Source organism: Patagioenas fasciata, chromosome 10 (assembly GCF_037038585.1).
Source record: "Patagioenas fasciata isolate bPatFas1 chromosome 10, bPatFas1.hap1, whole genome shotgun sequence".
Lineage (NCBI taxonomy): Eukaryota > Metazoa > Chordata > Aves > Columbiformes > Columbidae > Patagioenas > Patagioenas fasciata.
Window position 1 is genome coordinate 11535641 of NC_092529.1, and position 25505 is coordinate 11561145.

At 57.9% G+C, this 25505-nt stretch overlaps 1 protein-coding gene across 3 annotated transcripts; it reads right to left on the minus strand.

The window, feature by feature from the left end:
- Nucleotides 1–1335: 1335 nt before the first annotated feature.
- LOC136105921 (semaphorin-3D-like) lies at nt 1336–25505 on the minus strand. Of its 3 annotated transcripts, XM_065845847.2 has the most exons (18): nt 25333–25504; nt 13304–13494; nt 8313–8473; nt 7518–7580; nt 7148–7267; nt 6722–6824; nt 6147–6275; nt 5675–5820; nt 5324–5438; nt 5095–5164; nt 4695–4839; nt 4392–4614; nt 4172–4260; nt 3661–3702; nt 3227–3384; nt 2935–2999; nt 2554–2684; nt 1336–2474 (listed from the first exon to the last, which is right to left on the minus strand). In XM_065845847.2, exons 2-18 carry the CDS (start codon nt 13425–13427, stop codon nt 2064–2066), a joined length of 2295 nt encoding a protein of 764 aa, XP_065701919.1. In that variant the 5' UTR covers nt 13428–13494; nt 25333–25504; the 3' UTR covers nt 1336–2063. The 3 variants fall into 3 exon arrangements, with proteins under 3 accessions (XP_065701919.1, XP_071669246.1, XP_071669247.1); XM_071813145.1 differs by lacking the exon at nt 7148–7267 and having other exon boundaries at nt 25333–25505; XM_071813146.1 differs by lacking the exon at nt 13304–13494.

Here is a 25505-nt window from a genome sequence, read left to right on the forward strand (position 1 = left end):
CTCTCCCATGGGATTCCCTCTTACCCTTGTCTGCCATTTTCTTCAGCACGTGGTTCTGTTGCAGAGGGTCTTGTCTCAGTTTTCCTGAGCCTGGAACAGGGGCTTTCCCTGCACAGGTTAAATTTTGCTGCTGAATTTCTGTCTCCACACAACCAGAGTGAAGCAGCTGCCAGCTTGCAGTGGGGCTGTGGGTGACACCAACAGCCATGCAGGTCTCTCTGCTGGGGGTTTTGGGCACTAAGGGAGATTTCCAAGTGCAGCCCAGGGGCCAGGGCAGAGCCGCAGGGACCTTGGGGACACACAAGTGCCCTCCGCCTGGGCACCCAGCCCTGGCCCTTCCCGTGGGTGGGACGTTTCACTCCTGGGGACAGCAGGCTGGGTACTGCTGCACGACAGTGCCCCAGGCATGGCTAGGGCTGCGGCTGCTGTGTGCCCCCATCTCCGTGGGCCCCTGTCTCTGTGGGCTTGTTGCCCACTCACCAGTTGTGGCGGATGCACTCGACCTCCCCCTCAGCTCTTGGGGCATTGTGGGAGTCTGTGGGGTGGGGGCAACCCAGCCCAGCCTGGCCTGTGCTGGGCGTCGTCTGCTGCATGTTTGCCTGAGAGGTCAGTGGGGTGGATGCAGATACTCACAGAAAACAAATATTCCATCAGGCAGAGGGTGGGATTTCCACGGGGTCTTCACTATAAATGATGTATATTTTGGGTTAATTATGTCAGCAAATACCTGGATGCAAGAGAATTGCTGTTGGTTTGTGGGTGGCTTCCAGGCCAAAAGGGACAAGCACAGCAGATACCTTCACAACTGGTGTTTCTCACCACTCTGGGATGAATTTTGTTAATTCAGTCTTGGGAGGACGGGGCGGGGGCAGGGAGGGCTGGGGTGGGGACCAGAGGTTAAGAAGGGAACGTAGTCCAGCTAGATACAGTGAGATGATGGCTCCTTGCAACGCGGAGCAAGCGCTCACTTCCAAGGGACGGTGGTGCGGGTGAGGGGCAACAGGAGAGCAGCCTCTGCGGCTCTGTGCCTCCCATCTTGGTGGCACCTGGCTCGGAGCCGGAGTCCCTGGCACATCCACAGGAGCCTGAAGGAATCCGTCACTGAGTCTCATTTTGGATTTTCTGTTGTTTTGGGGTTCTGTTCTTTTTTTTTTTTCCCCCCTTTCTTTTTTACTACTGCCTTAGTTCGTGGTCTGTCTTTTTGTGGTTGGAAAGAGGAGTGTCGCTAGCAGGGTGGGTCGGTCAATTGCCCCCACACATGATCATGTGCTTCCCTCTTCTCTCTGTTGAACAGGATGTGCTCGCCTGATCTCCCAGAACAGAGACTTTGAACAATTTGTTGTTTATATGATGTATTTATTTTTACTTGTGTTTCATGTCATTTTTAAAAAAAATAATAAATTGTAAGTTGGTATAGCTGCCTGTTGCTTCTCTTCCTTTTTTTTCGGTAAAATGAATGTCAAACTTTAAAAAGTGGTGTGGTTCGAAGTGGATCGGAGCTGGGCTGAGCATGGCCATCTCTGCAAACCCCAGGTGCCTTGCTGCCGGAGCCCGGGCTCAGCGAGCAGCCGTGTCTTGCTGCCTCCAGTGGCGTTTGGGCTCCACCAGCACCTTGGCAACCGCCTGTGTGAGCCCCCGCCAGCGCACAGTGCTTGCTGGGGAAGGCTGGGTGGGTGCACGGCGTCCGTGGCAGGGCTGGGTGCCGCTGGCTGTCAGGGCACCACTTGGGAGAGCCAGCTGTCCCCCTTCTCTGTCCTCTGTGGTTATTATTGCTGCTGATAATGGCCATCGTTAAGGCCCAGGGGAAAACAAGGAGAATAAATACTCTGTTGGGTAAATAGCTTGGAGTCTTGGAGAGCTGGTGCAGGCTGTGTGTTCTCACCCCAGCATCCCCCATGGGGCACATGAAGAGGCATTGGGAACTGGCAGGGTTCGAGGTAGTAACTGCGAGGCATTTTCTGCACAGGAAGCTGCAAGGTGTCTCGGAGCTGATGCCTGCCTGCAAGAAGGGCCCTGGAGATACTGAGAAGGGAGCTGGGGGTGGCCCCAGTTCCCTCTGCCCCTCACAGGGGCTGGGGGTGCCTCCGCACCCGGCCGTTCTTGCTGTCTGGAGACGGGTGCTGCCACTTTTGGTGCCAGGTTTTCTGCCGCTGCCTCTCCTGGTGCCGCAAGGCATTGCAGTAAACGTCCAGGCTGGTGCCTGGTGCCCCTAGGGCCCGTGGGAAGCCCTTGTAGCTCGGCTGCAGGTCAAGACGGGGCCGGGGGCTCTGGTGGGTCCCTCCCAGCTCCTTGCTCCGTTTGTAAGGTGACACATCCATGGCCTCGTGCCGGATGACGCGGAGGCTGTATCGGGTGAGGGGCCGGGAGAAGGAGCGCTCCACCGCCTGGCACTCATAGGTGCCCGCGTCCTCCCTTGCCAGCTGGCGGATCAGCAGCCCTTGCTCCAGCACCGAGAAGTGTCCGTTGCTCCTGATCTGGGACAGAGCACCGTGGATCAGTCCCTGGGGACAGAGCCACCACCACGCCTCGTCCCCACTGCCCTGTCCCCTCTACCTCGCTCAGGCCTGTCTCCTCGCTGTGCTGCACCAGCCACCGGACAGTCAGCTGCGGGGAGTGTGCTAGGCACTCCAAGAAGGTTGAGTTCTTCTCCACGCCAAAAACCAGCTTCTCTGAGACAGTGGTCCCTGTGCAGGGGATGGGACAGAGAAGGGGGTGAGTACCCTGTGTGGGAACTGTGTGACAGGTGGGGAGGGAGGGCAGCACAGAGTGTCCAGCTCGTGGTGGGCTGCACAGGCTCTGTGGCAGACAGCACTGCTGCAGCTGGTGGCACTGGTTTCCCAGCACCATGCCACCCACCCTCCTGGCCGTTGCTGTCCCCGGCAGAGCCGGTTGCCGGCCCCAGGGCTCCTCACTGGGGCTGGGGCTGGCGCTCACCCTCTGCGGTGTCCTGACACTGGCTGAGCAGGTCAGACTTCAGCACGTCCTGGCAGCGGGCACGTCTGTGGGAGAGCAGACAGGGCTCTGGGGTCACACCTTCCCTGGGCTGTGGGACACCCCTGTGGCAGCGCAGCCCAGGGAGCAGAAGGGGGACCAGAGGGCTGGAGGACTGGCCTGGCTGGCAGCAGTGGGGGTGTGGGCTGACAGGAGAAGCCCCCAGGGCTGGTGGCTTGTCCTTCTCTGCTGCCAACAAAGGGGAACAGCAGGACTGGCCCAGGTGGGTGCTCACCTCTTCTCGGTGAGGAGCTGTGGGACGCAGGTCCTGCCATCCCAGGTGCAGTAAGGATCCCGGGCCAGGCAGCAGTCGGTGCAAGTTTTGCCGTAGAGCTCGCAGCGGTACAAGGAGAGCTGGAGCAGCCCGTGGGTGCTGCTCACAAACAGTTCCTGCTGCTCAGGTGAACAGAACAGCAGCAGTCAGTCCCCAAGCTGAAGACCAGGATTATCCAGGGAACAGAGTTCCCTGCCTGGGCTGGGCTGAGGGCACTAGGAGCCAATGGGAGTGTGAGGCAGAGCCTGGCACCCCCTCAGCCTACACTGGCAGGACCCTGTTCCCTAAATGTGCAAACCCTGGGGCCAATGGACCCAGACAGAGAGCCTGGGGCCAGCTGCACCCTGTGCCCTATCCCTTGGCTGCTTTAGGGAGAAGCAGGAGGGAGGACTCACCCGCTTTGGTGATAACTTCATGTCCACGATGGGAGAAGGCACCTGAGGGGAAGGAGAGGCTACTGCAGCTGTGTCGGTCCCTCCTGGGTGCCCCAGCCTGACGGTGGGGTGGGACCCTGGGGCAGCAGGCGGCAGGGCTCTGGTCCCAGCTCCAGCTGCTCCATGCTGGCAGCCCGGGCTGGCCCTGATCGCTGCAGGCAGCCCTGCCTGGCAGACACACTTCCAAATCTGGGCTCAACCCTCCCATTTTAGTTCGGGTTCCAGCATGCCATCCCCATCCCATCTAGTGACTAGATGGGGAGTTGGGACATGGCTTGGCTCCGGTCTTCCTAGCTGCCCTCCATGCCAACAGCACTGCCTGCTGGTCAGGGCAGTGGGAGCCACCAGCAGTGAGGTGAGGGACCTCCTGGCAGAGGCCAGGGACTTGCTGCAGGAGCTTGCAGAAGTGTGCTGCGGGGCGAGGAGAGGCTGCGTGGTCCTGCCACTGCAGTCTGGCCCTGGCCTCCGGTACCTTAGTGACGCTGATCTCCTCCAGGCTGATCACCTCGGTGCCGCCGCTCACCCCGCCAGCCAGCCCCACCTTCAGCACTTGACCTTCATCTGTGAAGGCAGCGGGAGAAGGAAATGTCAGGGCTGGGAGCCACCCAAACCGGCAGGGCTGATGTGACTTGGTGTGCCTACAGCGTCCCCAGGGCTGGAGTAGCGTCCCCAGGGCTGGGGTGACCTCCCACCTGTACCGAGGAAAAGCACATCGTAGTGCCGGCTCTCCATCTCCAGCCTGTGCACCAGCAGCCGCTGCAGCCGATAAGGGACATTGACCTTCACCAGGACGGGCTGACGGCCCTGCGGGTACACGGGCTCCCACATCAGCTGGTGGCTGCGCATGAAGCTGATCACCTCATCGGGGAAGTCCTTGGTGGACTGCAGGAGGGGGTCGTATGTCTCGCTGGGGCACTGCGTGGTGACACAGGGGGTTGCATGAAGGCCAGGCCAGCCCGTCCTTCTCCCCCCCACCCTGCTCCCCAGCCCCTTACCGTGCCAGGTCGGGGATAGGGGACACGGCCCTTGTATTCTACCCAGCGGTAGTCAAATCCCTCCTTGTGTGCAAAGGGACCACTGAAGGCAGCTCTCACGGCTGCCATGGAGTAGACACAGACAGCAGAGCCACTGAAGACACCGCTGCGGGGGAACGTGGGGCTGTCAGTGTCCCTGCTGCTCTGCAGGGACTGGGCACATGCACACCCATGTCCATGAGCCCACACTGTCCCCTGTCACCCCGGGAGTCACGCACGGCACCCAGGGGGTGACAGGAATCTGTCTGGCACAGCCGGTCCAGCCTGTGGGACCCCTGGCTGTGCCAATGCCAAACCTGGTGGGTTTGCACTGGTGAGGGGCTGGAGGGGGGCAGACTGTCCCACGCAGAGCCCTGCTCACCTGGAGACCGTGAAGAGGCCAAAAATAAGGGGGTTCTGAGGGTCCCGGGTGTGCAGGAGGAAAACATCCTCTGCAAAGAGAGTGGTGGAGGTGAGGCACCCTGGACCTGGAGCACCGGTCCCCAGGATGCAGGGGGACATCCTTGGCTGGCCATCCTCGTGGCGAAGGGGAAGGAGCAGCTGTGCTGGAGCAGCATTTCTCCCAGCTGTGGAGTGGGTTGTGCACTCACCAAGCTGGTCAAAGTGGGTTTCAGTGCCCTGGGGCCCGGGGATGGAGCACACCAGGCGGGCCTTGAGGAATGTGCTCCAGCGGTTGATGAGGCTGCGCTTCCCTCCAACGTCGTTCTGCCAGGCACCAAGAGCCAACCTCAGAACAGCTTGTCTGAGCCTCCCGCACCACCATGCACACCTCGGTCCCGCAGTGGGACATCCCCAGCCCTGAGCCCTCTGCTCTGTGGTGGGAGTGCAGTGACACTCTCATGTCCTGCTGTTGGCCCCTGCTTGGGATGTCCCTTGGCCCAGAGAAGGTCAAACCCACATGGTGGGACACCAGCCACAGCATGCTGGCTTTGGTGACTGACCTTGCAGACCCGGGCCACTCTAGCATGGATGTGCCGCCGCTCCCACTGCCCAGCTTCCATGGCCATCTCGCGGAAAAATATGTAGACCTTGTCATCGTGTGGGTTGTAGGTATCAGGGATGGCATGGGCACCGACAAACGCAGGCTCTGCAGAGGGAAGGAGCAGCACAGCATGGCCCTGTGCCTCGATCCAACCCTCAGAAGCCCTTTGGAGCAGTGTGAGGTGCTGAGGGTACGCAGGGTGTCCCATGGAGACCCTGCCAGCAGAAGGCAGAGCCCCATTCCTGGGTGCTCAGGCTGCAGAGGGAGTGCTGGAACATGGGTCCCATCAGAGACTTCATCAGGGCTTCTCCCCAAGAGGAGAAGGGGACCAGATCGCTGAGCTCTGGACCACAGTGCTGGCACCAGCCTCTCCCCACCTGGCAGGAGAGCCGGCCCTGCACCCCACAATCCCATGATCTCCCTGTTCCTACCGTGTAGCCAGTGGTCCTGGTTCTGCTCTGTGCGGATGTAACTCTGCTCAGCTCCATGGACCCAGGTCCGAAAGAAGGCAGCGCTGCTGCCCATGAAGTCGCTGGAGGTGCCTGAATAGAGCTCCCCATCTGCGGGGCCAGAGGGGTGGAGGTGGGTGAGGGTCCCACTGCAGAGGTACCCCAGCAGGTCACCCCTGTGTCCTCGGAGGCTGGAGGAGGGCAGAGGTGGCACAGCCTGGCTGGGAGCCTCCTCCAACCCTGTGACCCAGCATGGCTTCTAGCCCCACGGCTACCCATCCCTGCCGCAGCATCAGTGTGAGTGGGCAGGATGGTGACCAAGCACGCCCCATTTTAATCTGCACCTGTGTTTGTGACTGTGTAGCAACTGCGAGGTTGGGGTGAGCCAGGGCAGGGCTGGGATGGCTCCTCTCCCTGCACCCACTTCAGCACCAACCCCGGGCCCGCAGCCACATGCAGCAGAGCAGGGACACGGGGACCTGCCAGCTCCTCCCAGCACAGACCATTCCCAGCGCTCCCAGCTTCCAGCACTACCTCTGCTCCTCACTCTTTCTTACCAAGAAGGAGTCCTGTGAAGGGTTCATGGGGGCTGTACGGGCACCGTCCTCGCCCCGATTCCAAGGAGTGGGTCACCAACCGCATGGGGGGAGCCCCGGGACCCTGCCAGTGCCAAAGACCAAATGTCAGCCCAACAGGAGGCTGGAAACAAGCTGAGCATGTGGAGAAGAGTGAGAAGGAGGCCGGTGTGCTGGTCTCTGTAGGGAGTCCCAGCAGGGGCTGCCTAGACCATGTCCTGTCCCCACGGGGCACCCTGGCTCTGCCACGCCAGGGCTGCTTCTCACCACGTGCAGCAAGGCCATGCAGGGGGCAGGGACTCTGGGGATCCCTCTCCCCCGTGCTCACTGGGAAAGAAGATGGGGATGTGCTGAGGGTCTCTTGCCACCTTCCGCAGTGGGAATGTGTCTGGCCAGGGTGCCCCTCACCTTTCCCCTGGTTCCCAGCTGGATGAAGGCACAGACAGGCTGGTAGGAGCCGGTCCCGCAGGCGAACACATGGCTCCTGTTGAAGGGCTGGAGGAGGCGAATGAAGTTGGCACACTCCGTCTGCTCAACGGGACACGTTTGTTAATGGGCTGAGCTCAGGGCTGGACAGTTGTGCCCAGCCTCATGGTGTGTCTGCCCAGGGTGAGGGAGCTTGGCCAGATACTCCCCCAGCATCCGGCAAACTGAGCTTAACTCTGCTGCCTCAACACTCTCCTCCTCTCAGGCAGACCTCGAGGCTCCCTTTCGGGGTGTTTAATAGCCACGGCAAGCTGCAAAAGGCTGCGAGCCGGGGGCTGCCAGCCCTGCTTACCTCCACATTCTTCCCAGCCAGCTGGCAATGCTCCACCTGCTCCCTGGGGGCTGGCCAGAAAATCTGCAAGAGAAAACACTGCTGATGCAACGCCTGCTTGGGTCGGCTGGCTCCCACAGACACTGGTGGGAAAAGGCTCAGCCAAAAGCTTCTGCTGGGCTTAGGAGCACGGTGAGGACATAAGGCTGCTCTGCAATGGGTCTGACACCCCTCTGGGTCCCCAGGGCCCGGCCAAGCTTGGCAGGCAACTGGCCAAATAGGGTGAGAGCGAATCTGGTGTGGGGACAGACAGAGGTGGAGTGGGTCATGGCAGGCCTGGCGGTGGGCAGGCTCTCCTGGATCCTGCTGTGGGAACGCAAGGCTGCAGCACCATGACGGGTTTTTCTTTGTTGGTCTGAGCTGTGCCCTGCCAGCAGGATGTCTCGGGATGACATTAGCAGACTTGCTGCTGGAGGTGGTTTAGCTTGCAGCAGCAGCAGGGACTAGATGTGATCCCAGGGCTCTGGACATTGCCCTTTCAGCCTTGCCTGGGGTCCACCCAGGTCTCCGCTTCAGGCCAAGCCACCCTGTCCCTCCCCGGCGTCAGCCTGTCCCAGCAGAGCTGAGCCCCACCAGGGATGGGCTGGCCCTGCTGATTGAGACATCCTGATGTAAATGTGTCCCTGGTGATGTTAAACCAGCCCAGCTTGGAGCACATCCACCTCCACGCCCTGGTGCTGGACTGAGGAGAGGCTCCTGGGGAGGAAGGGACCAGCCTGGCCAGGGTCACACTCACACCCTCCTCCCAGCACTGACCTTCTCAGGCTCTCTGTTGGGATGGTCCAGGTGGAGCAGGAAGATGTGGTTTTTTGCTCCCACCATCAGCCAGGCCCTGTCTTCATCCACCAAGAGGGCTTGGAAATCCAACCGATCCCCTGAGGCCAGCAACAGGTGAGAGCTGTTGGATTTCAGAAGATCTAAGGAGCACAAGGTGGGAGAAAGAGAAACCCATCTGTGAGTGACACAGCAAGCAGCTCCCCCTCCCCGGGACAGCTCTGGCTGCCCACCCCCGCCCCAGGGGAATGCAATTTTCCTGCCACTGCCTTACCAGAAAAACACTACCCTCAGTGCCCCAAAGCTCCTAATGAAGCCTCTTCCCATGAGTTTGCCTGGAGGAAACACTGAGTCACCCCTATGGAGAGAACTCCCCTGACCTTGCCCTGGGCTGGTTCCAGGGTGCAGGGCAGGACAGTGGTCCATCCCAAGGACCCCTGTTGCTCTGTGTCCACCCTGCCTTCCAGAGATCTTAAAGAGACTCCCAAAGCCTCTGCACCCTGAAACTGCGGGGAGAGGGCTGAGAACACAGGAGTCTTGGTGCCATAATTCCCAGTGTGTTCTCCCTGGGCTTCAGATTGAGAGGATTTATAGCAAAAAAAAGCCATCTTGGCTATTCGCTGGGGCAAAGCATCGCCCCAAGGAAAGGCTGTGTGGAGCACGGCTGCCACAGCCCAGTTTGGCAACTTCTCTCCTTCATCCATCCCTGAGCCTTTTTTTCTGTGAAGTGTCTGCTGGGCTTTATCCCAGACAGCTGGATGCGCAGGCAGATGGCTGCACTGGGACAGACAGACAAACGGATGGCTGGTCCCTGTGAGGGAAGGTCCCAGCTGTGTCCCGGGTGCTGCTCTGATGCTGCCTCTGCCACCTCACGTTTCCCTTTCTGCCTCCTGACACCCAGCCATAGCCTGGCATTAGACTGGCTCAAGAAAAGGGCTTTTTAAGAGCACCCCTTTGGCACTGCTGGGGGGAAGAGTGTGCCCTGGACATCCATGGACACGGATGGGCAGCAGGAAGGGCTTTGCTGTACAGGCTGCAGCTCCTCCGGTGCAGAACCCTGGGGGGGTAAGCATGACCTCTCCGTCACTGCTGTGTTGGTGTGCAAAATGGACAACAGGATCCTGTCGCTTGGTTAACCACACCTGAAACAACATTCCTGGGGCCCACATCAGTCCGTGATGTGCAGCGCCAGGTTGTGGAGCTGGCTGCTGGGTGAGCATTCCCCCGAGCATCACAGCAGCGGCTGCTGCTGCCCCAGCAAGCGGTTGCTCCCAGGGATGGAGGCAGGACAGGCTGACACCCAGGTGAGCCTTAGAGCTCCCAGAAATCCTAACACATGGCTTTCCTCTTCTAAGGCGGCAGGATCTGGCTGTGGAGAGAGTGAAGGTTGACAAGGCTGCCCCTGGCTTTGGTGCTGCTGTGGGCAGGGGAGATGGAGATAGGGACTGCAGGGAGTTGGAGTGTGGCTGGAAACCCAGGGTGATCTGTAAAACCTATGCTGAGGAATTACCCAAAATGGTGCGGATTGAAGCAGTGTGGCAGGAACTGAGGGAGGGAAACCATGGAGGGGAGCGGGTGTTGGCACGGTGGATGGGACGTGCGGCCCTGGGTGCAGGTGGGGTGTACGTGGGCACGGGCACAGCTCTGTTCAAAGGGAACTGGCTGCCCTGGGAGGTTGCGTCTCTCTTCCTTCCACCCCGTTTCCAGGGCAGAGGGGAAGCGGGGTCAGTGCCTGTGAGCTGGAAATGCCACTGACGTCTGCTGGTCCCTGGGGGAAAGGACCTGCAGCAGGCGGGGGTCCCTGCCCGGATCCACAGCCAGGCTCGTTCCCAGCTGGCGTTTCCTTCTCCCCTTCCTCCAGGGTCAGACCTCCAGTTACTGTGGGACACCAGTCCCCCTCTGCCAGGAGCCAATCACAGCTGTGTTAGGGAGCTCCTAGCCTTCCTCCTGCTCCCCAAAAACTGAGCACAGCCCTGCTTCACTCCCTGCTACTTCTCAGGTACCCAAGGACCCTCTTCTGGGTGCCGCGGCTCCAGGGGGGCACATTTCCAAGCCATTTCCCACCAACTGAATGGGATTAACAGCTGAATTCCTGTCCCTGCCTGCGGGCCATTGTCACGGCTGGGTCCCCAGCGGGCTGCTGTGCATTGCCCACCCTCCTGCATCTGCCAGCTCTCCTGGACCTGCCAGATCCAGGGGTAAATGTCAGGCAGAGAGCTGGGGAGTCAGGATGCAGTGGGAGGGAGGTTGAAGGTTCAGCCAGTACACGGGTGTAATTAAGTGAAGTAAGGCAAGGCTGGTCCCAGGGAATGTCACCTGCTGGTCACCCTCTGATCTGTCTCAGCCCCTGTGAGGACAAGTTCAGGCAGGACGATGGAAGAGCCCTCCCTGCCCTGCACCGTGAGACCTATAGCAGTGTCAATGACCATGAAGGTGTCAGCCTGACTCTGTGACATGGCTCTGCTCCCTCACCAAAGGGACATGGAGTGCTGGGGACCCAGACCTCGTGTGCAGGAGGCTGTTGTGCACAAACCAGCTACCTCTTGCCCCCAACCCAGCCATATGTCCAGGGCATTTGATCCAAACCTCAACTCTCCAGGCAGGGAACCAGGTCTCTGCAGCAGCTGCGTGGTGGCTAAACTGATGGGTGAGCCCGGAGAAACATCCTCTCCTTTGTGTTCATTATCTCCCAAGGCCACGGTGTTTTTCTCTGTTGTCGGAACCACTATAACCGCCTTGTCCCATCCATCATCTCTGTCTGCCCCTTAGCTACAGCAACCTCAGTGCGGGTGACTCTGGGCTTCCTGGGGTCACAGCCCGGCTGTGCTGGGGGGGCTGTCTTCTCCCCTTCCCCCCACCATCAGACACAGCCGACCATAGGGGAGATCCCTGAAGCCCAGGGGAAGCTGCATGCTAAATCGGGATCCAGCCCCTCACTGCCATCGGCTGATAGGGAGCGTGTCAGCACAACTCTTGGTGTCGATAACCAGAGACCCACCAGCCTCCCGCACCTCCTCAGCACTTGCTGCATGGTGGTGGCTTCTGGGTCCTGCCCTGCTGGGCTGGCTGCAGGTCAAAGGCTGTCAGGAGATCTATTTGCCAACTCAGAGCTGTGCTTGCCGTGGATTATTGCAATAAGAGGAGCTGGGAGGTGTGCTGTGGTTTTGCTGCACTGCTGTATGACCTCAGAACACGGAGTGGCTCAGCTCCGGCCAACGTCAGGGCTGACCCAGCCTGACCCAGCTCACCCACAGGCTCCTCTCGTGCGGCTTTGATTGCCAGCATGCTATTTGCTGTTATAAACCTCCTCGCCTCCTTGGCAGGGTGGGAGCCGCTGTTGTTGTTCCTGGCCCCGTGCCCCCTGCCCCATCCTTCCTTTGCTCTCCTAGCCTTCACCGCTGTCATTTCCTTCTTGCAAACCCATTTGCATCTTCTCCCCCATCCGCCAGTGACTCTGCCTGCCTCCCCCATGCTGGGATCTGAGGGCAGGGCTGAGCCTGTAGAGGGATGCTCAAAGGCTTCTTTTTATTTATTTATTTTTTCTAGGGGTTTTTAAACCTAAACTTCTCAAGGCATTGTGTCCTTGAACCTGCCCGGTGCTGTCTGTGAGTCACATCCCCTGCCATTGTTTCCATTGTCCTTGAGCCCTCCTGATGCTGGGAGCTTCCTCTCCTGCTTCTGCCCAAGGCTTAAGGGCTTTTGGCATATCTGGCCCCAGCACACTGTGGGGCTTTGAAGTCAGCAGACCCTCTGTGCTCCTGCTGCCTGGGCAGCCCTGCTCTGCCTCCTGCGGCTCCAAGGAAAGGCAGACCCTGCACCATGCTCCGAGTTGGGCTATCGGCAGGGACCACCTCCCTGCAGGGACATCCTGCATCCCTGGGGGGTCCAGCCCTCTCCAGCCACAAGCTGGGGGCATCTACTACATCACTGGCCACTGCTTGGAGAGCAGCTTCTCAGGGTGATGGAGCAGATCAAAAGGATGGCTCCAGACCTTGGAGCATGATGCCCATGGGAAAGCAGCACTGCTACCTCACGGGCCGGTTAAGGTCTGCTGATTGCTGTGTCCAGCGCAGCACCAGGCATGTGCTGAGCTATCTGTCCTTCAAAGCAACTTGCTCTTTTTCACAAAGGGGAATCTGAAAGCATGTAAATTGGCCAAGTTCAAGCTACTGGTCCATGGCAGGGTGGCCAGATGCTGGGCTAGTAGAGCTGCACTCTAACCACTCAGATCATTCTCCTGCAGAGACATTTTCCCTACAGACTCATCCATTTTGCACTTCCCTGCTGGGCTGTGTTCTGTGCTACCTGCCAGTCTGCTCCTGCTGCATCTTCAGATCACCAAAAGCAGCCTCCCCAACTTTGCATCAGGCACAAGAAGAGCAAACTGTGCCTCCCCTGGAAAGCTCATAATCTAAACAGACAGGACAGATGCAGGGGGGAAGGGTGAAGTGTAGCAGGGAAATGATCCGTACAAGGGATCAGCCTCTCCTCAGCAGGGAATGAGGGGTGAGGGCAGAAGGGCTGACCTAGGGCAGGGCTGTGCTGGTGGGAGGCAGGGCAAGGGGCAGCAGCACTGCCTGGGGCTCAGTGTCCCCATTGCACCAGGATGGAGAAGACAGGGGACATTCTCCAGGGGCTGCCCAGCTCAGTTGCAGCCCAAGATGCACCTTAAGATTCCCAGAGTGAGTATGAGCAGAAGGAGACATTGCTGCTGGTCCCAGCATTGTGCTGAATCAGGGCAGGGTGTTCCCTGCTCAGCCCCCTTCTTCGATGGGTGCAGCATCCTCAGGGACTGTCCTCAGGGCTCCAGCCATGAAACATCCCGAGGGCCCAATGTGTGGAGGCGTTGTAGCCATGATGTTAGGGCTACTGCTCACCTCCCACCAGCCCTGGCCCCTCATTCGCTCCCTACCTGCAGGACACTCTCCCAGCCCTCCCAAGTGAGGTGCAGACCCCAAGGCAATCCCCCTTACCTCTGTAGGCAAGGCGAAGGCGTGGGGCGTGCTGTTTCCATGCCTTGCTGCTGCCTGGCTGCTGCAGGAGAAGGCAGAGGAGGAGTGCAGCGAGGGGCAGCCCATGGCGGGGGTCAGCGTGCATCCTGCTGGTCAATAGCTCGCCCTCACAGCACCATGGTCCTGCGCCAGGATGTCACCTCTGCCACCAGCTGCAAGCAGAAAAGGGGGAAGACTGCACTACAGCTAGTTATGTACGGGTTGGGACCTCTGTCCCACTGGCCCTTGGCTAGCTAGGGTGCTCAAGGGACCACGAGTGACAGCTCAGCAAGTCAGCTCATCCCCAACAAGGTGTCAGGCCAGCTGCCTGGCAGAGAGGAGCCACCAAGAGCAAGTGGCCAGCCCCCCAGACACCCACAGTGCTGCAAACCAAGCCAGGGCTGTGGTACAGCCTGCTGGGCAAGGGCGGGTGGGGCGGGTCACAGCCATGACTGGCTCAGCACACACAGGCTGGGGACCCTGCAGTGCCTGCCACAAGCATCTCGTAGGCATTTATCTGAGCAGAACACCTGCAGGGTGCTGGGGCCACAGCCCCAGCCCGAACCAGCCAGGCTGGGAGGGAAATTGCGGGCCCTAGGAGGTGGGTGCCTCTCTGGCTGGGCTGTCCTCACAGCCTCAGCACTCATCGATGGTGCCGGTCAGGTGAGGAGGATTTCTGAACATCTCCATTGCCGTGAGCCGCACTGATCCCAGCTGGGACACCCGGGACCCTCCACCTCCTGGAGCTGGCAGAGCAGCTGGTGCTCTCAGGGCCAGTTTGGGTGCTGGGAAAAGTGGCTGTGGCTGGGAGACCCGCTCACTGTCTGTCCCTTCTGCCACCCAGAGCTTGAGCGACTTTGGAAGAGCAGCTATTACAGCCTGACGAGGGGAGGTGTTTTTTGTGCAGTGCGGCATGCCCATAGTGTGCAGTACTCATGAGCACTGGGGTTTCAGTATCTCAGAGGTGACTGACACAAGGGAGAAGGCAGGCAGTGCTTTGGGGGTGGTACACCCTCTGACAGGCTCTCGGAGCTTGAGCATCATCTGCAAAATGCCTGCTCAGAGCCCTGATGCTTGGCCAGAGCCCAGTGAGGGACCTCTGATATTCATCCTGTCTCAGCTTGGGGTTACATCTTGTCCCTCTTACTGAAGGCAGGATTAATGTTTTAGAACACTGTCCATAATTGCCACATTCGTGATCCCTTCAGCATCCGCTGTGGCTGCCTGTGTACATGATACATCGGTCAAATAGCCTGGTCACCCCAGAGCTCTCCAACACCACCGGCATCCCTTGGCTGCGGGATGCTGCTGGCTGGAAGAGCTCTCTCACATTTACAGCCCCGCAGAGCTGTACAGGGTTTCACAGCCTCCTCCACCAGCCCCCACGACCCCCGCGGTGAGCAGCGCTGCCCCACCAGCTCTCAGCCGTTAATTCAGACAATTTAGATGTTTTTTCCCTACTTACAAAGGTTCTGGTCCTGAAGTTGCAGCTCTGACTAACTCCCTCTCTTGCTGCAGATTAAGTTCTTCCAGTCCCATGGCTGAAAGATTTAAAATGAGTTTTTTGGCTCATTCCTGGCCAGGGGCTCTTGGCACATGGAGAAGGGGATTTCTGCTGCCCTGGTAATGGGCTGTGTAGGAGGGGCGGATGGTGCAGCCAAGCCTTCCCTTCTGCCTTGTTCTCTGCCTTCCACAAGCAGGAGCGCTTGGCTCTGCTTAGGGAGGAGGTTTAGGGCTGCAGAGGTTGGGGGTTCTCTCACTCCTACACGGGGAGCAGGCAGCAGCCTGGGGTGCAGCCCCTTGCACAGCTCCTCTCTGCCTGTTGCCTGCCCTGCTCCAGCCAGCACAACCTGCTGTTGCTCCAGAGCCTTCCCCTGTTCCGGGAGGGCTGACACCACGCTGGGACATGGATGTGACCTGGGGGTGGAAGCTCTGTTGTTTTCTGTCTCTGTTTAGTTTGGATCTGCTTTCTCAAACCATCTACCCCTTTCCTGGGCAGGTCAGTGACTGCCTAGGGAAAAAACAACAACAACGAAAACAAAACACTAACATGGTAGGTTTAGCTAGGTTTAAATTGTTCATTTTTTGACACATTTGTCATGGAGCAGGGTGATTTCCAGATAGGGCTCCCATCAGCCACACTGGGGACCTGCTGACAGGCAGTGCTGCCCTCGCTCCCCGGCAGGCAGAGCTGAGGAGCAGCTTTCCTGCGCTGGGGATGCTCCAACAATTTCAGCTCTTCCCCATGGTCAGCCGCCTGCAGCAGAATCTCCCGGACCTGTCCTGCAGACTCACAGCCGTGCCCTGGGTGAGCACCGCTATCCTGGGGTCAGCACAAGGACATGCCTGACATTTAACAGGGATTTTTTTTTTTCTTTTGCCAATGTGCTTTTGGTTGCTGGATTACTTGGGAAAACGCTGGCCTCTAATTGCAGCTTTCTATAAATGGAGCAGCGCCTGTGCTGGGCTCAGGTTTGGGCTAAGCCAGCCCTGGGAGGAACCTTTCATGACCCGGAGCTCCAGGGGCTGCTGGGGTGGGTTGGGATTCTGCGGATGGCAGACAGGGCACTGCTCTTGCTCCAGGACACGCTCACGCATGGCTGTGGGGTGAGATTTAGGGATGCTTTGCATGCCTGCAGCAGGGGCTGGGTGGTGGGGCAGGCATGCAGGCTCCCATGTATGGCTCAGTTGTGCCGGTGCTTCGTCTCCTCACCCTGGGAATGCCAAAGGTGGGTTTGATGGTGGCAGGAGCTGCAGCCATGCATGGAGGAACCCAGAATCCTGGTGGAGCTGGGTGCAGGGTGGGGAGATGCGGGGATCTTGCTGGAGGGGCTCAAAGTGGGCAGGGAAAGAAAAAACTGTTGGAGGATGACTTCCAGTAAGAGAGGCTTCCCTTATGTCATTCTTTCACCAAGCCTTGTGGGCCCCCCCATCATGCCCAGGCAGTGCTGAGGGACTCAGCACATCCTGACTCACCTGTGCCCACAGCACTGGGCACAGGGACATCCCTCACTGTGACGGTCGGAGCAGGGACAATAGGGGAGAACACGCGGCGGGGCCACAGCCCCTGCCTGTAAACCTCTACCCAAATCTGCCTGGAGGTGAAGAGCTTGGCAGAGGCAGCATTTACACTGCGAGGGGGAGCGCGGGTGTCTAGTGGATGGAAACAAGCTGCGGATTATGAATCCAGGGTTAAATTAAACACTCCGACAGCTTTAAATAATCAACTGTCCGGAGCTGCGACTATTTCTATCTCAGTTTGGAGAGGGAAGTGCTGGTGAGGGCAGGCTGCTGGATGAGGGGGGTGAAGGCAGGAGCGGTTCCATACTCCGGGCACCATGGGAAGGATGTGGGTGTCCGTAGCCCTGTTTCGGGGGGCTGACAGTCCCCAGGAATACCTTGGTGTGGGTGGCATGGGTGGTGATTCCACGGCACTGGGCTGACTTTGTGCCAGCAGTTCCCAGTGCCATCAGTCTCCCTGTGTCCTCCCCTCCCTCCCACTGGTGACCGTCAGGTTTACGGCTTTGGGCTGTCATCCAGAGTCACTGTTCCATGGCACAACAGCACTGAATTTTTCCTTTGGAGATAAAGTCCCCTGGAAGGTCTTGGCAGAGACCGAGCAGCACAGGGAAAAGACAAATCCCTCCTGTGTGAGATGTGCGGGTCTGTGAAGGAATTGTTTATCCGTGAAAGCACCAATTTCCTCCTGACAATGCCTATTTGATGTGATGCTGTGAACAGTGTAAACCAGCCCAAATTTCAGAGGGGTAAGGACACTGGCAGTGGATTTATCAGGCTAAGGATTATCTCCCAAGAGGGACAAGCATGCTGAACCCCACCTCCTCCGTGACCCTGCAGCACAGACAGCAGCCCCCGTGCTGCCTCCCTGCCCAGCGCCATGTGCTCCCCTGCTTCCACAGGCCCCGATTGTGTCCCAGCTAATCCCCACAGCCATGTGCAGCCTGGTGCCTTCTTTGGTTACACGGTGGGGCTGGCTGGGCCATGGGCAGCGGGTGGAGTGCTGGCCCCCGGCAGCTGGGGAACCTCATGGGAGCGGAGCCAGGGGGAGGAGAGGGGCTGCACTCTGGTGTCATCATCCAGCCGCAGTCACCCTCCCTGTGGGGGGATGGAAATGTTGTGCCAGGGCTCACTGTGAGAGGGGGGAGCCTCAGGGACTCCAGACCCTCACCATGGGCATCCCAGGCCCTGGCTTTCAGACCTGAGCCCCAAGTCCTTGAGACCATCCTGTCTCCCCCAGTAGCAGCCCTGGGTGACAGTAGTCTCCCCTCTGCTGCTTTAGGGAGCTGAGAGAAAGGAGTTTCATCCCACAAATAAAGTGTGGCGCAGAACCAGGTGAGGAGGTCCAGCAGCCCAGACAACTGTGACCTGTCTCTCCCTCTTCCATGACTTCCCCGAGTGCCCATCCCTGCACACACATGTGCACACCGCTTCTGTGCACGCCACCTGCACAGCTGGAGCTGTTGGTCGTGTGCCTTGGCGCGCACCCCTGCCTGCGGCTGTCCCTCTCGCAAAAGTGCTGCCTGCCTGTCCCCCTTCCTGCCCCTGCGCGCAGAGAAACCCTCCCTGCTCAGCCCAGGCTGTCGGTTGTTCACCCCGCCCAGGATGATGGATGCCACAGCAGCTGCAGGCAGAAGCAGCTGTTGTCCTGCTCCAAGTGGGAGAACAAAGCCACCGGGAGGGGCCCTCATTTTCCCCCCTACCTTCCCCCACAGCTGCCTGGCCAGGGCAGGACCAGCGCAGGGGAAGCCTGTGGTGCTGAGCTGCTTGTGGGATGGGGACAGAGGCACAGGATGCTCCTGCAACCTTACACTGGAGTTGGGGCCACAAAAGCCAGCACCAGAGTGCAGGTAGCATCAGGGGACTGCGGTGTGCCCTGTGAAATGACAGGGTTTTGGCAAATGCCTCAGTAACACAGGTCACATGTGCCCAAAAGCAAATGGCCCACAAAGAGCTCCGAAGGCAGGAGGAGTAGATTTTAGAGCATTTGAACAGCAGCAGAAGGCTGAGGTTGCTCAAGCTTCACCCGTGTTTCTCTGCCACAGCACAGCAAGGCTGGCCATCAGGCTCCCTGCCAGCTGGGACATCTCCCGACAGCCTCCTAAGCTCCCACCTCCTGAGATAAAGCCCACGATCGCAATTAGCCCCAGACCACCCTTTCTTGCCAACCACAGCTGTCAAAGTTTGCCAAGTGCGGCGAGTGGGGAGGAACAAGCTCCAGATGCCTCTGGTGTGCTGTGGCCATTTGGCTGGGCTGTGCCATCAGCACATCACCCTGCCAGGCAGGAGGGCTCTTCGCTAACAGGCACCTGGTGACAATGGTCATGGGGCAGGCACAGCTCGGTGGCCCAGGTGGTGTGAGGGGCACCTCGCTGCCTGTGGTCACACTTGAAGGCATGAGCGCTTTTTCTTTGTTCTTATGTGTGCTGATCACAGAATCATAGGGCAGCCTATTCTAGTGCCTGACAGTCCTTTCTGGGAATAAATTTTTCCTAATATCCAATCTAAGCCTCTCCTGGCTCAACTTGAGGCGATTTCCTCTCGTGCTATCATTTGTTACCTGGGAGAAGAGACCAACACACTCCATGCTACAACCTCCTTTCAGGTAATTGTAGACAGCGATAAGGTCTCCCCTCAGTCTCCTTTTCTCCAGGCTGAACCCTCCAGGTCCCTCTGCTGCTCCCCATCACACTTGTGCTCCAGACCCCTCACCAGTTTCATTGCCCTTCTCTGAACTCGCTCCAGCACCTCAAGGTCCCGGGCTGTGAACCCCTCCGGCAGCGCTGCCCCAGACCCAGCAGAGTCCAGCTGTCCCTGCCCTCCAGAGCTGTGGCAGATGGGAGCTGGGCTCAGCTCCTTATCTTTAGCAGGGGTAAATCCTTGTGTTGGAAGGAGCAATTACAGCACCTTCTCTAATGATTTTCATCTCCCTGAAGTTTCAGTAGCTTAAGGCATGCATCGGTTGGAACCACATTCTTAGAAAGCAAATGGGGAATTGCCAAGCCCAAGGCTGCTTGGGATATTAATAACTGTTTATGAAGGGATAAGGAGCTGGCTTCACTTAATGTCCTGCTAATTCTTTTCTCAGGAGGCTGTTGGCTCAGCCCCCACCTTTCCCTTGCTACTCAGAGAGGTGAAGCCTGTTCTGGCTTGGCTCTCGGTCATCAGACTGGGAAGGTGGCCCAGCAGCTGGGCTTGTCCCACTTGCACAGTGACGGGCAAGGTGACGGGTTCCGTGGTGGGCACGGTGATGGGCTGGACTGGCACAGGCTTTCAGCCAGGTAGTGCCAGTTGAGTAACCTACATCATTCCTCCCTCTAATTCACCTCAAGGGCATCCAGCATCAGGGAGGCAACAAGGCCTATGTGCAGAGAAAGCTGGATGGAGATGCAGCACAATTGCACCTTGCAAGTCTCCTCTCACTGAAAATGCTGGCAGACTATAGGCAACTTCCAGTGCCACCAGACTACCGAGTCTGAACAAAAACACCTCTGGGAAAACCAAGGCAGGCAGGGACTTCTTGGGACCCCAACACCCTCTGTCTCTCTACCTGCCTTCCTAGCACCACACCGCCCCACCTCTGTCATGGCTTTCATGCCTGCATCCCCAGCACAGGGCAGTACTGAGGTCCTGCTGCTGAGCCCTGGCTCAGGCGAATGGCTGTGGGATGCTGCTGCAGGATGCTGCCCAGGACAGAGTTCCTGGAGGGGACAAACCGCACTGGGATGCCAGCTGGCACCAGTGCAGAGAAGAACTTGGAGGAAGGAGGCTGGGTTCCTCCAGAGGCAAAGCAGAGGGTCAGGGAGGTGGGACAAGTGCAGAGTGTGTCTCACGCTGTGCAGCAGCCATACAGCTCATCTCAGCCCAGCCAGGACTGGCGTGGGGTATTATACTCCAGACTGACTTATATTAAACTCCCAACCTGCCTCCTAATGTGACTGAGAAGTTTAAAATTCTTTCACGTTTGGGAAGGGGCTCGCTACCCTCTGATGTTGTGGTTTAGGAAAAAAGCACCCAAATAAGGCAGGGAAGAGGCCTTGTGCTCTGTGGCCAGGCCAGCTTCCCAAAGCCTCGGTGTCCCCCAAGGCAGCAACGCATTCCTCAGAGACATTTATACCACAATGTCCCTGGCCGGCTGAAACCCACCCTTGTCACCCGTCCCTTGTCACCTGTTGGCCACATGGCCTGACATTCAATACAGCACTTGGGGGGCTTGGGGAGTTCTGCCCTCTTCAGAAGACATTTTCTGGGCTTCAGACTTTCCAGTCTGAGTCTGGCTGGATCACACATGTGCTAAAACCAGGCAGGGGGTCCAAGGCCAGGAGTCAGCATAGGCTGTAGCCAGGGACAGGTTTGCTAATGCTTCTTGCCCCAAGCTGGCCGAAAAACCTCTGCTGGGGGGTGGGCTGGGTGACACCCATCCCAGGGTATTCTCATGACAGCACCAGCCCTGGGGAGTGGAGCATCATCCCTGCTCCCTGGACAGGCAAATCTCCTCCAGTGCTCCCATGCCAGAGCCTCTTGCCACCTTACGCTGCCAAGACATTTTGCAGCAAACCCGTGCAATTTATAACACACATTTCTTCATTCACAGTGGGATTATTGCTTCCCATCTCCAGACCTATTGGGCAGGGATGCTCAGCACCTCTCGGAGAGCTGTTGTTTTCACCACGTTTCCCCAGCTACAAACCAGTGAAGCACCTGCTGCACTGTACAGTGACCTGGCTCATCCTCATCACCATCACCAGCCAGTCACTTGGCCGCTGGTCACACTCCTAGGGCCACTCGCTGTCCCAGCCAGGGCTGCCCATCTCCTCTGACACTTGAAAGCTCTGCAGTGTTTTCTTTTCATCAAGAGCAGCCCTGCTCTCTGCCCTCCCTGGCCTGCTGCACTAATTGGAACAGGCTGGGCAGGCGTGGGGGGCTTTGCCAGAGAGTATTTTAATGAGGCTGGAGGGTGCCTGTGCTGTTATCTGCTGCTTCTCAGAGCCTCTTGGCTGCAGCTCCTTGGTAATTACAGCCTGGATGGCCGGCTAAGCTCTCTGGCTTGGACCCCTGCAGAGCACCACGCTCCGGCAGCCTCCTCGACACGCTGCCCTTTGCTCCAGGACACTGCCTGGGGAGCTGGGGGACACATCTCTGCCCAGGGTGAGCTCCCAAAGGGCTGAGCTACCTCGCAGTCCCCAGCAGTGGATAATCCACTGTGGACAAGGGGGCTGTCTGGAGGAAGGAGCTCTGGCCCTGGCCCCGCTGCTGCCTCTGTGCAGGGAATTTCTGAGGATCAGTAACTGGCAGAGACACAGTGGATGGACGCCAGGCTGCTCACCCCCGCTGGCTGCTCATCCATTCTGCCCCAGGAGACCGCGGGTCATCTCCAGGCTGAGCTGAAGATGAAGACACATCTGTCAGGGGTGGGACAGGTCAGTCACTGGGCAGCTGCTGTAGCTTTTGCATGAGGGGAACCAGGGTGACAGCTGGCAGCAGCATGCTCTAAGGCAAAGCCCTCTCCTTACAATTATTTAACTGGCTGGTTAAACCAGAGACAACCCAACCCAGCAGATGGGCCCAGGTGGAGATACCTACTCACAGGGTGGGTCCTGGTGCTGGTAGCAGCCCAGAAGCAACCACCACCATGTACCTCACCCAAGGTGCTGCTCCCAGGACACATCCTTCCTATACAACCCCTAGTTCATGGGAAGGCCTCTCAGTCCTCCATGTACTCATCCACACTGTGGAAGGCCACTGTGGCTGTCACCCTTCCAGTGGGGAGCTGAGTTGCAGATGGACTGAGTCACAGGCCCATGGCCAAATGGGAACTGTAGCAGGGCAGGCATTGACCACAAGCGTCCCACCTTCCTCTAAACAGCAGATCATCCTCCTACACCATGCACCAGAGCCTTGAGGAAGCTCAGCACTGAGCCTGACTCTTCCAGTGTCCGTGTACAAGCCAGTATGTGGTGGCAGAGTTGTCACCACCCGCCTGCGTGGGAGCACCCACCGTGGGAAGGCCAGCTCTGTGCTCAGTGGACAATGGACAGATTGAAACTGAAAGCCAAATTATCTGACATCAATGGTCTCCTCCTGGAAAACGGGGAAATAAACCTGAACTCGATGGTAGGAGCAGCAGAGTGGTTCCTGCACACAATCAATGGCAGGTCGCCAGCATGCTGGACAAGAACAATAACCCCACACGACTTGTGAACAGCATTGTTTTAGGGAAACCATATCCTGGGCAGGCTCCCAAGTCAAATCAGGGTGACGTTAGCGCCAACCACACTCCGTGCCACGACATCCTCCTGGCAGAGCTGGGTTGTGCTGGCTGGAGCACGTGTGTGCTGTGCCTGCAGGTCCAGTGGAGCCTGGGGTGGGTCAGGGGTATGTGGCGTCGCTGAGCGTGGAGATGGCAGAGCCCAAATATCCTACAGTGCCCACACTGGGGAATAAAAAAGGCTTATATCTGCCAGGAACATGGAGTGCTCCCTCCCAGCTACCACAAAATCTGTCGTTCCCTGGCAGCTAGCTACAGGTAGATGCTAGATTTTTATGGTTGTGATTTGGGATAATCTAGTCTACAGGGAGGCAGAATGACCTGGTCCCCTGTGCTGTGAGCCCACCTCTGAAGCCTTATACCGGTCATCTTGCCACTTTGTGCTTCTGTTGTCCCAGGCAAAAAGAGTTGGAGAAGGCACAGCCAGCTCCTGTGAGCAGGGGAGAAATGAGAAGTAGGTGGGCAGTTGATGGGTGGCTCGCAGAGACCAGAGAGGACCGCAGCTGGAGACCCAGGCCAGAGCAGGTAACGCTGTCTCCCCATTCCCCATCCACAAGCTGTTCCCAGCAGCTCCCAGAGCAGGGGGTTACTCAGCTGCTGAACCGTGTCTTTGCTCTCAACATCAGGTTTGTAACTGTGTGAGCGGGTGCCTGTAAAGACCTGATTACCCTGTGCTCTCAAAGCTGCCTCTTGCTGTAACTCCAGCTGGAACGAGGACAGACCAAACTTGGAGGAAGGGGCAGCTCCAAGAGTCCGAGAGCCAAAGCTTACAATAAATCTTCATCCTTGCTGTAAACAGCCCCTGAGAGGGTGTCACAGGGGCACAGCAGAGAGCGAGGCAGCCAGAAACCCTTGCTGGCGAAAGCATCTGCCAGCTCTTCTGGCTGAAGGGCTTGGTTTGGCAAAGAGCATCACTAGTCCTGCCGAGGAACCCAGGCTTGGCTCCCGCTGCCTCTGCTCGAGCCCAGTGCTGCTGGCAGCCCCGCAGCTGGGCACCACCTCCTCTCCAGCAAGCTGGGATGGCTCAGGCTGTGCCACCCCCTCTCTCCGGCCTCCTCGAACAAGCACGTTGGTATTTGGGAGAACAACTTACACCCTTGGGGGCTTCCTGTTTAAATCTCACCCTAAGGAACTGAAGCAAATGATCTCTGTCTTGCATCCTTGTGGAATTCAGGGAGATTAGATTAGGGATGAATTCTTCCCATATTTCTTATAGAGCTGATATCTCTGCCCTGGCTTTTCAATTGACTTATCCATCCCTGACTCATAAATCACAAGGGTGTTTGTGTCTGTCTCTGTCATTTTCAATACCGTTAACTCTGCAGGAGAAATCTATAGATTACAGCAACCCATCATGTCAAGTCAGCGACCCACAGGCTGCCAAGCCGCCTCCCTTTGAAGGCAGTGGCAGGACCGGCTGTTGGGAAGCTGGGACACGCTCCGCTTGGCAAAGAGCAAGCTGCCGCGGCGTGCGCGCGGGACAGCCCAGGGCTGTGATCTGCCCTCCCAGAGCACCTTCCCTTCTTCCCTTGGGCACTCGGCTGCCTCAAAAAATGCTGGTTTCCAGCTTGGTGCGAATTTCACACCAGTGCTCAGCAGACAGATTAATGCGATGATTTTGTGTGGGCAATAAACTGCTTAAGGAAACACAGCCCTGGCAGCACCCTGAAGCTGGGGGTTCACCAAAGCCCAGCTGCATCCCCATGAAATGCCGTAGCTCAAGCCAGAGGCAGTCTTACTTCAAGAGTAGGAAGAAATAACTCTCTTTGTCTTAATTTAAGTTCATCAAGTACTTTGTTATTTGTTTCTAGACATAAACAAACTGCCTCCCTCATACCCTCACCTGGAGTATCACAGCCCCATCGCACTGAAACATCTATCCAAGATGCTGGAGGTGTGTAAGGCTTCTGACTCCATCTGTTCCTCCCCAGGCTCTGCAATGCCTCCAAGCAGAAGGGTCATTAGTTAAAGGACGCCTTTGGAGAGCACCCGGCATTTCCCAGGCTCTGTTTCTTTTCTGCTTGCTATATTGCATGTCCCAAGGTTTCTGAGAGCTGAGGCGTTGCAGAGAGGGAGGTTGAATCTGTCCTGACAAATTTCATGCAGCCTGAGCAGCGGATGATTCCCCCACAGTATTGGGAGATTATTTTGCTTCCTCAGACCAAATCTGTCACAACTGCTTGGAGGCAAATGATTGATTTTTATTTGAGGAGGTGGGGGAAATCCAACAAAGCTGTCTTTGAGCAGTGGAAAAGTCCCCAGAATGGAATAGGCCTTTAGTGAAAAATCTGTCCAATATGGGATTTCAGGCTGTTAAACCTTAGCAAAAGCAGAGCATCGAAGTCAAGGAGCCTCAGAAAATCCAGCTCTGGAGACAGCTTTACCTTAGTAATAAAACTTCCTGGAATCCAAGTTAAGGCATTAATAGCTGTAACCAAAAAAGACTATGACCATAAACTTTTCATTGTGTACTACAGCAAACGGAGCAGCAGAACAAGCTCTGCTCTCTCTACAGAGCTGGTTAAAGACAAGTCACTGCTGAGTTGCTCTGCACAGAGATATAAAACACAACAAAGCAGACTGTAAAAGCAAACAGGTTTCCAGCGGGTCAGCCCTGGTTCAACCACCCTGGGAACGCTGCCCCAGCCCTGGGGAGAGACACAAGGGACCCAGCCCAGCCCGGACTGCCAACCTGATGAACAATTAACCCAACTCTGCTACTCACCAGCCCGGGAGCCCGCGGGGTCTCAGCGCGACGAGCCCACCCTGCTGCCAGCCCAATGGCCTCCAGCAAACCCAGCGCACTGGGAGGCTGCAGGGAGGAGCCGGGGGGTGGCAGCCCCTTCATTCATAAAACCAGCCCCCGCTGCGGGTGACCCCGCTGTCCCGGGAGTGCTC